At 30.3% G+C, this 13,256-nt stretch overlaps 1 protein-coding gene across 1 annotated transcript; it reads left to right on the top strand.

The window, feature by feature from the left end:
* The first annotated feature begins 9,995 nt into the window (after window positions 1–9,995).
* Window positions 9,996–12,651, top strand: LOC108472436 (leucine-rich repeat extensin-like protein 3). The gene is given in 3 exon segments (XM_053030759.1): window positions 9,996–11,498; window positions 11,500–11,556; window positions 11,558–12,651. Coding segments are annotated over 3 exon segments (2,055 nt in total). The 5' UTR covers window positions 9,996–10,214; the 3' UTR covers window positions 12,272–12,651.
* Window positions 12,652–13,256: the final 605 nt, after the last annotated feature.

Genomic DNA, 13,256 nt, shown 5'->3' on the forward strand with positions numbered 1-13,256 from the left:
TATAAATATTATAAAGTTCATGATTTAAAACCACAAACATTGTCAAGTTTAATGATTAAATCTTGTTTTTCTTATACTTATTTGAATAGTTGTATTTAGAAATGATAAATAGTTTTAATCCAACCCGATTTAATAAGGTTGAATATATTTTTGAAAAGAGCGTGTCTAATTTTAAAATCATTGGGGTTGAGTTAGATTAAGTTTAGATAAAATTTATTTGCCTCGAGATAATTACTAAAATATTATTTATATATGATATTAATTTAAAATAAATGATAATAAAATATATACTAATATTAGCTGTCACATAATTATACCTAATAATTATACCTAAAACATAGTTAATAGTATCATTAAAAGTTAAGTAATAATGATTTACTTGCATTATTTGTTAAATCACCTCAAAATATGATGGAAAAGTTAAAGTTTTGTTAACATTATTGACATGGCATACATGTGGATAATTTTTTAATTTAAAAATTCAAAAAGTATAAAAAGTATTTGAAATTATTAAAATTGTTTTAAAATGTAAAATTATTTAAAAAATTAATTAACGGCTAACACAACATACATATGGACTACCACGTGAAAGCTACATCGGAAAAATTAATAAACGTTAACTTTTCCATCCCTTTTGGATGATTTAACAAACAATATAAGTTTAAAAACTAAAAGAAACGAAAACTAAATGAAGAGTTAATATGATTTCTTTTATAAAGTTGGATTGCGAAATAACTTAAGTGTCATTATAATGAACAAAGACTTGAACTTACTTTAACTTCTATATTTATAAATGTCCCAAAATTTTCTTACTTTACAATTCATTTATGTTTCACATTTATGTTTCGGGGAGGAGCAAGACAGAAGTTTATTTTATTTTTAAAAATAATTTATTGTTCTATTTTGATCAAATATTGAAAATATTAAAAAATGTGGTACATCGAGGGAGTCAAGTAAACCTTTAATTGTACCTTCTTCTTTTTTTTTTTTAGAGTTAAAAAAAATCATTCATTCGCGGGTCCTATATATATATATATTCGAGATATTAAGAGATTCGAGCCCATTGCACCTTCCTACCATCCGAACAGGGTTTTATGTTAGATGATTTCAAGATATTAGATTCATCATGCATGTATATCTATAAAATATGTTGCCGTGGGACAATGATACTTATGGCGTAGGGACTTCTAAGACAGGTTGATTCATGGTGTTAGAAACCAACACATCAAACTTATGATATTTTTCTATTTAAGGTTCAAAAAATTTATGGGTCTTTGCCGTCTATAAATGATCAGCAGGTTTTTGGGACTAGAAAAGAAAATCAAACAAGATTTGGAACATGTTAACTTTTGAAGTTATTGTGGGGGAGTTTATTGGTATTGTCACACACATAAATATAATCTCCTTCGAGGATTTTGAGTGATTGGAAACACGACAATTAGGAGCCTTTAGTTTGCATCTAGCTAATTATCTCGGAATTTTAATGGTTGAATTTTGAATTAGATTATGCGTGTGGATTTTCTTTCAAATTTTTAGGTTTAAATTTTATCATACGTAAGTTTTATCTAAATTTATTTTGATTTAAGGTTAAATATATTTTGATTTTTAATTTGTTATGCTTTACATTATGTTTACTCTAATTCTAGTTTATCGACATGCATTATTTGTGATTGTACTTGTAAACTCCATAAAATTTACAACTCAAATAAATTATATGTAGAGCTTAGGAGTAAAGATAAGAATTTTTGGAAGGTGGGATAATTTTTTTTAAAAATTTGAGGGATCAAAGCTAAAATTTTGTATTGAAATTGCTTAAATTGAATTATTAATTTTTATAGAGGTCAAAAATGAAAATTTTGCATTTAAGAAAAAGATAAAAAAGATTAAATTGAATTATTTATATTTTAGAGGGGCTAAAAGTGCAATTAGATCATTTAATCAAGGGAGCCACGTTGAAATGTCCATGGCCTAGGTGGCCTACTTGAATGGTTGGGCCGGGGTTCAACAAAGATTTTCATGTCTCAAGCGATCCAACTCGAATTCCAAATTAAATAATAAAAAATATTTTTAAATTTAAATGTAATTATAAAATATAGAAAAAAAGATTTTTTTTTAAATATTTGAACAATAAAATGAATTCAAGGGTCAGACTTACAATGTTATTCAGAATCAAGTTGTGATTCCGTCCAACCTAATTTATGAATAGTTTTAAAATTGATACCCTATCTTCTCTCCCCTTCTCCATTAGTAGAATTTGAACACAAAAAATAAAGAATTATTATATTCTACATTGGTAGTCAAACTACTTTGGTGTCACAATTGAAGCTAAAAATATGCCACAAGGACCATGTATATCTTTTAATTTTTAAAAAATGTAACTGTTTTTTAAAATAAAATTCATTGTCGGTGATTATAATTATTTTATGTGTACATTATAATTATTCATAAAAATATAAATTTTTACACCTTGAGTTTTAAATGGAACCCAATTTTAATTAAATTCAACAGTTCCAATAACAACAACTCACCGACTCTAAGCCCCAATTGTAAATGAATTGATTCTTCTTTCTTTTCCCCTTTCATTGCTATACTTGCAATGAAAATTTGACCCCTTATGCTTTTGTTAGTGGCTTGGAGTGGTTTGAAATATCCATATCAAAAGTGGCTTAGCCCGTTACCAATTAGTAAGGAGCTAATAAACGTATAACAATCTTAAAATATGTTATAAGTTTTATATTTTTGAAAATTTGAAATTTAATTTTTATATTTTTACATTTCAAAATTCGGGTTTAATTATTAATACTTTAAATTTGTTGGTATGACATTTTAAAATTAAAAAATACTCACTCAGTAGTTATGTAATTAAAAAATGACGTAATAATTAACTTAAATTTAACAAAAAATTAACAGTATTAACAATTTAATCTAAATTTATTTTTAAAGTGTAACCGAAAAAACATGTTATGTAAGGAAGGAATAGGGCATCTTATCTCCAATGGAGCCAAGTTTTGTGCATTTGAATTTGATAAGATGAGGAACCAGCATATGGTCCCCCTATTGCATTCTCAAGGACAAAGTTTATTATTTTCAGGTCCATTCACTTTTTTTTGGTGGATTATTGAAAAGCTGAACAAGATTCGAATGAAAAATCTTAATATAAGTTCACTGCCATTTTCATGGCATGTTGCGTTATAATGGACCAACCCACTGCCGTTGGCTTTTGGCATTGCCTTCCCTAGCTTAACCATCTTGGTCCACTTAGGGCATAAGTCCTCACATGCAATTTACCCACCTTGGCATTCACGTAGAAATGTCAATTTAGCTGGGTTATTCGATTCTTAATCGAATTGTCAACTATACAAGAAAGCAATTACTAATATATTTGATGATACCTTAACCTTGTTTATATAATTCCCCTTCTCTCAATACCATACAAAAATTTAGATCAATCATTTCAGTGTTTTGGTCAATTCTTTATTGGTTATTTTTAATTTGGGTCATGTAACCATTTATAGGGTGTAATAATATTGAGCCGAGCCAAACTTCAGATAATAGTGAATTTGAGCTCAATTTGAATATCAATTTTTAAATTTGACTTCAATTTAAGACATAATCAAATTTGATTAAACTCATTCATTTTTAAATTTAAGTTTATTCACAATTAAACTATTTCTATATAATTAATAAGGGTAAAGATGTTATTTCATAATATAAAAATATACTAAAGAGAAAAAGTTTGTTTAATCTCGAGAGCCATTCGAATAAAATATCATAGTGCTCAAATTCAACTTGACCGATAGTTCACGGTGCTCAAGCTTGAGCTCAGCTCGATAACAACTGAATTGAATTTGATTTTTTTTAAAGTCGAACTCGAATAACTTATAAATATCAGTAACTCATTTAAAATATTCGAGTTTAAATCCTTTTAAATTTTGTATCGAATTTAAAATTAGATTTTAAATTAATTTAAATTCAAATTTGAGGTTTTTTAAATTAAAGTTTGAATCAACCAAATACAAATTTAAGTGATTTAAATCGGAATTTTAGATTTAATTATTATTTTTGCAACTTAATCAACTTTCCTTGGGTACCATTCCCATCAAAACCAGAAGCAAGTGGGACCCCTTAGCAAAAACCCGCGACGACGCGAAGGCAACTTTCGCATGAAACGTGTCGTTTTGAGAAGTATAGCTGGCATCAACGGTTGGCATTTTTTGTAAGGTTATAAAAAAGAGGTTCAACTATGAAATCCATCCCTATATTTTATGAAAATTAAGAAATTAATCCCTCCAATTTAATCTATCAAAATTTAATCTTCGAATTTTGTGAAAATTAAAATTTTAATTCAATTAGGTAACATTGTTAAAGCTTCACATTAAATCCCTAATTTGAAAATAAGCAGTTCAGACTAAATTATCAAAAATTATCAATTAGACTAATGGTTAAAATATGTCATAGGTCATTATACTCTTTATAAATTTAAAATTTAATAGTGTTAACAGTTGGACCTGAATTTTAAAATCTGAAAAGTATAGGAACTAATTTATAAATTTATAAATTATAGGGACTTATGGCATGTTTTAACCTTAGACTAACTCTTGAACTTTTGAAAAGTGAAAGGACCAAATTTTAACATTTTAAAGTATAGGGACCAATGTCTTAATTTTTTTATAAAATAGAAGGATGAAATTCATAATTAAACCTAAAATAAAGTTCCACCTTCTTACGTGCCATTAAAGGGTCCCATGATGACTTGTACTATCCCGCCGTTTATACGCTACGTTCCTAATTAAGTTGTCTTTGATAATGATATTTTAGAAGAATAAAATTAATTGTGTTCTTTTCATGAAAATGAATAATGAAAAGAAATTGACTTTATTTTTCGGTGATTATTTAATTTTATAACAATCAAATAATAAGTATCATAAGTGAATATTAGCATGAAAAATATAATGTATTTATATCTTAGTTGTTAAATGTAGCCAAAAATATTCTAATATATAATTTCAATACTTATCCAAAATAATTTCGTCAATTTTAAAAATTTCCTTCTAACGTTGTATTTACTTCTTCTTTATAATCTCATCCTTTTTGTTTATTTCCTTTCTTTCAATCATTAGGTATTTTTTTCATTAATTTCGTTTTTTTACGTTTTGTATAATTAGACAATTTTTTGTAAATTTAAAATGGAAAAATTATAATATTTTCAAATTGCACCCAACGTTGATATTATATATATAGGCATAAAAGTTAAAATTATATATAAATTTTGGTATAATGTGTAAATTGATACATGAAATTTTGATTGTGATTTAAATGTATACATGAAACTCTTATTTTGATTCAATTATATATATTTAAATAAATAAATACAAATTTTATTTTATATTGAATAAATATAATTATTTATATATGTAATATGTTAACATAAAATGATATTAATTTTATGACGTTTAGTGTATAAAATTGCATAAAATTAAAATTTATTTATAAGATTACATATTAGACCAAAATGTATGTCATCATATGTCCTGAATAATTTAACAAAATTAATGAAAAAGTTATTATTAAAATAATAATAAATGGGGTCAATTTGTTAATTTTGAAAGTTTCAATTTGCCATGGTTTTGGTCACACATTTAATTGCCCACTTGTTTGATTAAGTTTAGATCATGGAAATCTTTTGGTTTACGTTAAAATGTTGACAAAAACTTTAACATTCAAGTCGTAATTTATAAATTGACACTAAAAATAATAAGATTAAATACTGTAATAACATAATAACATAATAATAATAATAATAATAATAATAATAATAATAATAATAATAAGTATGTTAAATACACCGTGTTGCACCGTTTATCAAAACTCAGGTTAAGAAAAAAATTAGAATTTAATAATTGAATGTGATATGAGTATATTACTTTTGTTTCTTTTTCTTAATATTATAAATTTTACTATCAATTTATAATATTCTTTTAAATGATTACATTCTATTCTTATTCTTTTCGTTAATACTTCCTGCTAGTCATTTTAGAATATTTTATTGATTTAAACATCAAACAACAAAAACAAACTTCCACACCACTTTATTTATCTATTTATTTCGGTCAAAATATATGGTCAATCCTTATACTACGATAAGATTTGAGATCTAGTCCCTCTAATTGCCATATTTATTGATTAGTTTGTTAAAGAAATCTTGGATTATCTCTTACACAGTAAGAATCCATTTGAAGACTTTTTATGTAATTGAATTGAACTATTAAGTTTTTTATTTTAAAAAGGTTTAGTTATCAAACTCCAATAAACTATTTAACGAACGGTGCAGTGGATTAATACCTCATTGATGAGTAGAAGAATAATCCTTAAATCAACATTAATCTGAAAATTAATGTCAAAGATTGAAGAAGAAAGTTGTTTAAATTTTGGTTCGTAGATTTATAACATTCAAAGATGTTTTATAATAAAAAATTTAATTGTAGAATAGGAAAAAGAAGAAGACTTTCGATGGTGCAAGTAGTGTAATAATAAATTTACTAATAATTAGTACCTAAATGTAATTAGCCATATATATTATATAAAATAAAGGGTAAAGGATGTATTGAATTCAAAACACTGATGTTAATCAATATTTAATTTGAAAGAAAATGTGTTATGATTGCATGAATAGCTCAATTAACAAAAGCAAACAAAAATAATTTTCGTTACATTATAAAATAATAAAAATAAAAAGCCCAACAAAATGATCAAAAGAAAAAAATGCAAAGCTAGTGTCCATTATAGATGATGCGGTCGCGGACGCGGTCCAACTCAACTCACCGAAGATCCAGCCGTGAATGACGTGACACGTGGGGCCTATAAAGGGCCTAAATACTCGCTTGATTGATGTGGCTTAAATTTGAAACCAAATCTTTTTCTAACTTCTGGTCAAATTCTTGATTTAAGTCCCTTTATTATGTTAAATTTTAACATTAAATCCTTTTTTATTTTAGCATAGTTTGATTCCCCCTGCTTTTTTAAATATTATTTAACAGGACCAAATTGATAGCACCTTAGTTGCTTTTTTGATAAGTGGTGAAGTAGAATCCTCTAAATAAACTTGAGCATTTAATTGGCATCAAAATTTGTTATCAATTGAACATGGTTTGATACATTTCATTGTCTTTGATTGTGTGCTCGAAAATCAACGTTAGTAATTTGCTAAACCTCACAGACACCTCACTTAATTTTTTCTCGTTGAACTTTAGTGGTGACTCTTCACTGAGGAACACATCATAGGGTCAACCCCTATTAAAGAGCAGACACTTCCCCCAATCAATCCTTGCAATCTGTCCACATTAGTCACCACCACATCAAGCCAACCCCACTCACTAATCATCCTGTCCAGTCTAAAGAGCCCGTGTATACATCATAGCATCACTCAACCTGAACCAATTAGGACAAACCACTAGGCTATCGATGCCTCAATCACAGAACAACACGTGACACGTTGAACAATGAAATATCCATATATATATATATATATATATATATATAAACCAATAATTCAACGAGAGGGCACAAGTAAATCTAAAACACTTGACTTTTTCGTCTAATTAAACCTTTGTCATTCTTCTACTATCCTTCCACCTACCTCCGACCACTAAATAACTCTCCGCCTAGTAGGATGAACTATCCTAAGGTACCACCATCTCATCTATGTATCAACATAACTAAAGATGTTATCAAGTTGTATCTACTAATAATATTATTATAAATTTATAAAAGTAGAGGGACTAAATCAAAATTAAATTTTCCCCCCTTCATCTCATTGCCCTTGGAGGGGTTTGTTTTTCTAGTCCGATGTTGATGGATTGTTATGATAAATGATGATCTATGGTTATAATCCATCACCATCAAGCTTGATGCAGACGAGCAACATAATGGATCTTTCGATGTAAACACATTTTAAAAGCTTTGACAAGCGGCGCTTTATGTCATGTATTAAAATAAAGATTTAATCAACTTGTGTTTAGTTTGGTGATCAAGAATTGTTTGTATGTAGAATCGATACAAATTTAAATTTCTAGAGAGCAAATGATAGATTTTTATTTGGACAACTTGCTTTAGACATAATGTATATTTGTGTGGTATGAATATGTTCATATTGTATATGTGTACACAATACCAAAAATAAATTAAAAATAAATTTAACAAAAAAATCAACATAAGAAAAATATATATTTTAGGGTTAATTTTAAATAAATCAAATTCTAGTATGAATATAAGGCATGTCTAAAATTCTTAATTTACCCTTAATGCAGGTCTTACAAATTTTAATCGAATGATTTAGTAGGAATTTAGTCTAATTTTAATTTTACTGTTTGAAAATTACTTGACAGTTAAATTTATTAATACGATAAATATTCTTAGTAAATAAGATTTCTTAGTCCATTAATCCCATTTAATAACTCTTAGCCAAAGTTTTAAAAACGGTATCACTTATCGATTGATTTAATTATCAATTTTAATAATTAATACTTTAATAAAATTATAAATTAATTTAATTAAATTCATTTAAACCAACAAATATATTAATCAATTCTCGACCCAATTCTAATATCTCTTACCAAATAGTGGGGATAACGGTCAAACTCAAAACCGTATTTGAAAGTGGAAAGTAACGTACCAACAAATTACTATTATTTTCATTCTGGTTACTATTGATAGCTGAATTACTTCAATTTTCCCATCGGAACAAATGGAAAAAAAGAAGTTGAAAACAATGGAAAGAAAAGTGTTCATAAACTGGACAAAAATAGTAAAATATTTCAATTGGAGTCTCAAAGCATTACAATTGTATTAATTAAATCCTTTTTAGTTATTTAATTATCAGTTTTAGCATTAAATTCTAACTTGGATCAGACATGGAATATATGAACCAAGTTTCATGGCCAATTTATATATGAACCAGTCTACCCGGTGGAGATATTATTTTTGTGGTCAACAATGGTGGTCGGAAAATCCTACTAACGCATTCATTATTTTAAAATAATTTGAAACTTTAAAAATTCAAAAATTGGGAAGGTACTGGGTGACAATTTCCCCTTTTTTATTAAAATGGCTTGGTTCTGTGTTTCAAGTTTGAAATGGGAATGAGATTCTAAAAGGAATAAAGTCGTCAGCCTAGCTATGAAAGAGAAATTTTAATATTATTAATTATAACACTGAGATAGAAATAAAAGGAGCTGGTGGCTTTGAGCTGTGATTTAGCTGTCCCTTTATTATTATTATTATTATATGTTTCTCACTTTGAATTTAAAGCAATAATTTTAGTTTTGGTCCTTTTACTATGTTTAAATTTCAAATTTAATTTATTTATTTTAATTTTACATAATTTGGTCATTCATTTTTTGTGATGTTACAAATATGTTAAAAGTGACAAAGTGGTTTATTTAAGCTTAGGCCACGATTTAACTTTTAAATTATACTAATATTTTTCACTTTGGTATATGAAATTTTATCTATTTTGATACTTGAACTGTCAATTTGGTTCAAATTCATCTCAAAATAAAAAGTTGCTAATAACAACATAATATATGACACATTCTTATAGGATACCTATAATTCTTTAATGAATGTTTGATTTTCTTTTTTTTTAATTTAATATCAAGTGTAAGGGATAGGATAACACCATTCAACCCATGCTAAATAAATGTATGATTAATCACTAATCCATCCAAATTAAGATAATGACTGATTTTCATATGATCTTAATCATGTAATTGAATAAGACAGTAAAAGAATTATAATGTTACTTCAATGATATGAAGTAATTGTGCTGTCCTTCCCAACTTATAATAATATTATAAGATTGTAAATATAAAATTATCCCAAAATTGAAGTAAAAGGACTAGATATCAACTTTTAATATAATATAAGGACTAAAGATAATATTAGACCTTAAATCTAAATAATATATTTTATATATAACAGCTTTACAAAATGCTACATTTATATTTATCTTCTCTCCCAACACACATCTCCATACTCGAAAAAACCAAAAAAGCTCTCTCTTTTGTGTCCTTCTCTCTACATTTTCTTCTTCAGATCTCCAAATTGAAACCCCAAATTCGTGTCTTCTGCACAAGCCCCATTTTCAAAACCCAAGCTTTTGTTAAAAAAAAGTTCAAAAAAAGGTGGCATTTTTAATATCAGATGTCTCATGTGAAATGAAGAAGACGAACCTTATCGACCTCCATTGTTATTCTTCTTTCTGTTACCTTTTGCTTCTTTTAGTTTCAGTTTTTGTATCCTTATGTTCATGCGATGAGCATTATGTTTCCAGCCATGGCGGACTTACCGACAAGGAAGTATCGTACATAAAGCAACGACAGCTGCTTTATTACAGAGATGAGTTCGGTGACAGAGGGGAGAACGTCACCGTCGACCCGTCACTGGTTTTTGAAAACCCGAGGTTGAGAAACGCTTATATAGCTTTACAAGCTTGGAAAAAAGCGATTCTTTCCGACCCGTTTAATCTCACCGCCGATTGGGTTGGATCCGGGGTGTGTGACTATACTGGTGTTTACTGTACTCGAGCACTTGATAACAAGAGAATCAGAACCGTCGCCGGTATTGATTTAAACCATGGAGATATTGCCGGATACTTGCCGGAGGAGCTTGGGTTACTCACCGATCTGGCATTGTTTCATATCAACTCGAACCGGTTTTGTGGTACGGTTCCGCATAAGTTTATAAAGTTGAAGCTGATGTTCGAGTTGGATCTTAGCAACAATCGGTTCGCCGGTAAGTTCCCTGAAGTGATTCTTAAGCTTCCTTTACTTAAATTTTTGGATTTGAGGTTTAATGAATTTGAAGGAACTGTGCCCAAAGAGCTTTTTGATAAAGATTTGGATGCTATTTTTATTAATCACAACCGGTTTAGATTTAATCTACCGGATAATTTTGGTAACTCGCCGGTTTCTGTTATTGTTTTGGCTAATAACAAGTTTCACGGTTGTGTGCCGGCGAGTCTTGGGAACATGACGGGTCTTGAAGAGATAATTTTAATGAACAATGGGTTTCGATCTTGTTTGCCGGAGCAAATTGGGAGGTTGAGAAATATGACTGTTTTTGATGTTAGCTTTAATGAGTTAATGGGTACTTTGCCGGAGCAAATTGGGAGAATGGTGAGTCTTGAACAGCTAAATGTGGCACATAATATGTTGTCTGGGAAGATTCCAGCAAGTATTTGTCGGTTGCCAAAGTTGGAGAATTTTACGTTTTCGTATAATTTCTTCACCGGAGAACCGCCGGTTTGTTTGGGGTTACGTGCTTTTGACGATAGGAGGAACTGTTTGCCGGCGAGGCCTTTACAACGGAGTGCTGCTCAATGTAGGTCTTTCTTGTCTAGACCGGTGGATTGTAATTCATTTAGATGTGCTCCTTTTGTTCCTTCTTTGCCGTCTCCTCCTCCGCCTTCTCCGCCGCCGGTTGTTGTGCTGTCACCGCCACCCCATCGCCTGTTTTATTCCACAATCACCACCTCCGCCGCCACCACCGCCAGTATACTCTCCCCTCCCCCCCTTCACCACCTCCACCTCCGCCGCCACCTGTGTACTCTCCTCCTCCACCGCCACCATCTCCACCTCCACCTGTTTATTCACCTCCACCTCCACCACCACCACCACCACCACCACCAGTTTACTCTCCACCACCACCACCTCCATCCCCACCTCCACCATCACCCCCGCCACCTTATCCATCACCACCTCCACCATCTCCTCCACCACCTTCACCAGTATACTGTGTGAGGTCTCCACCTCCTCCACCACCAAATTCACCCCCTCCTCCACCTCCATTGTTTTCCCCACCTCCACCAGTTCCTTACTACTATAACTCCCCGCCACCGCCACACCATTCACCGCCACCTCCTGTACATTCTCCACCACCACCACCACATTCACCTCCTCCACCAATTTATCCATACTTATCTCCACCACCACCACCACCTCCTGTTTATTCCCCACCTCCTCCATGTATTGAGCCACCTCCACCACCACCACCACCATGTGTAGAGTACACGCCATCACCGCCGCCACCATCACCATCACCCCCACCCCCAATTCATTACAAACCACCTCCATCACCTTCACCCCCACCCCCACCAATCCATTATCATTCACCTCCACCACCATCACCTCCACCGGCTCCCGTATACGAAGGGCCACTTCCACCAGTAATCGGAGTATCATACGCTTCACCTCCACCGCCACCTTTCTATTGATTCTTTCAAGAGTTTCCCTCTAACCTTGATAAAAAAAAAACCCCAAAAAAGAGGAGAAATTCTCTCCCATAAATTATTTGATATTTGGAGTTGTGAAAAATAAAAGAAGAGAAGAGTGTAGGTTGAAAGGAAAGATGTATGTATAGGGGATGAATTTCCAAAAAAAAAAAGAAAAACCATAGTAATCTAAAGCCCTTACAATGGTAGCAACAAGCAACACTTGCTTCATGTTGCTATCTTGCTTCTAGTTTGTGGGCTTTTTTTCTTTTTATTATTGTTATTATTCTCTCTTATTTTTTCGTTTATAGTATATTCTCATGAACATTTTACATGTACTTTATCATCACTTAGCCATTCATAATCAATTCTCCTTTGCTTCATTCATACCTTTTACATTCTTCTTCCATGTAATTTGACTTTTCCTATAAAAAATTTTACTCTTTTAACATTGTGTAGGGAGCATTTTCCAGTTTTTTTGGCTTAAAAATTCTGGGTTTTTAAAATAGTTTTGTATGAGTGGATTATGAAAAGCTCCTGGAATTTCTATCGAGGAGGTAGGTGGTAATTGAGATGATTAGTGGGACCCTAAAAGGGGCCATTTTCAAGTTTATTTTGCCCTTTCCTTAATTGGTGGTAGATTCAATATGCCATCAATTTTAAGCATTTAATCAATGTTGTTGGGATTTAGTCCCATGTGCAACCCTTAATGCTGGTGGGTTTAAATTTTCCAGTTTACACTGAATGTCTTTTCTTTTACATCTTTTGTATATTCACCCGTCAATCTTTCCTACAAAGTTCGTAAACTCTTATCACTAAATCTCTATTCCATTATCCACCTATCTTATCCAAAATTACCGAATCACTATTAGTAATTTGCTAATTAAGATTTTACATCAATTAATTTAATTCTAAATATGAAAAAATATTTAAATTAAGCGTATCAAATTATAAGCACAAATGTGCTTACTTTATGAACAAATTAGAT

This window comes from Gossypium arboreum, chromosome 7, assembly GCF_025698485.1.
Source record: "Gossypium arboreum isolate Shixiya-1 chromosome 7, ASM2569848v2, whole genome shotgun sequence".
Lineage (NCBI taxonomy): Eukaryota > Viridiplantae > Streptophyta > Magnoliopsida > Malvales > Malvaceae > Gossypium > Gossypium arboreum.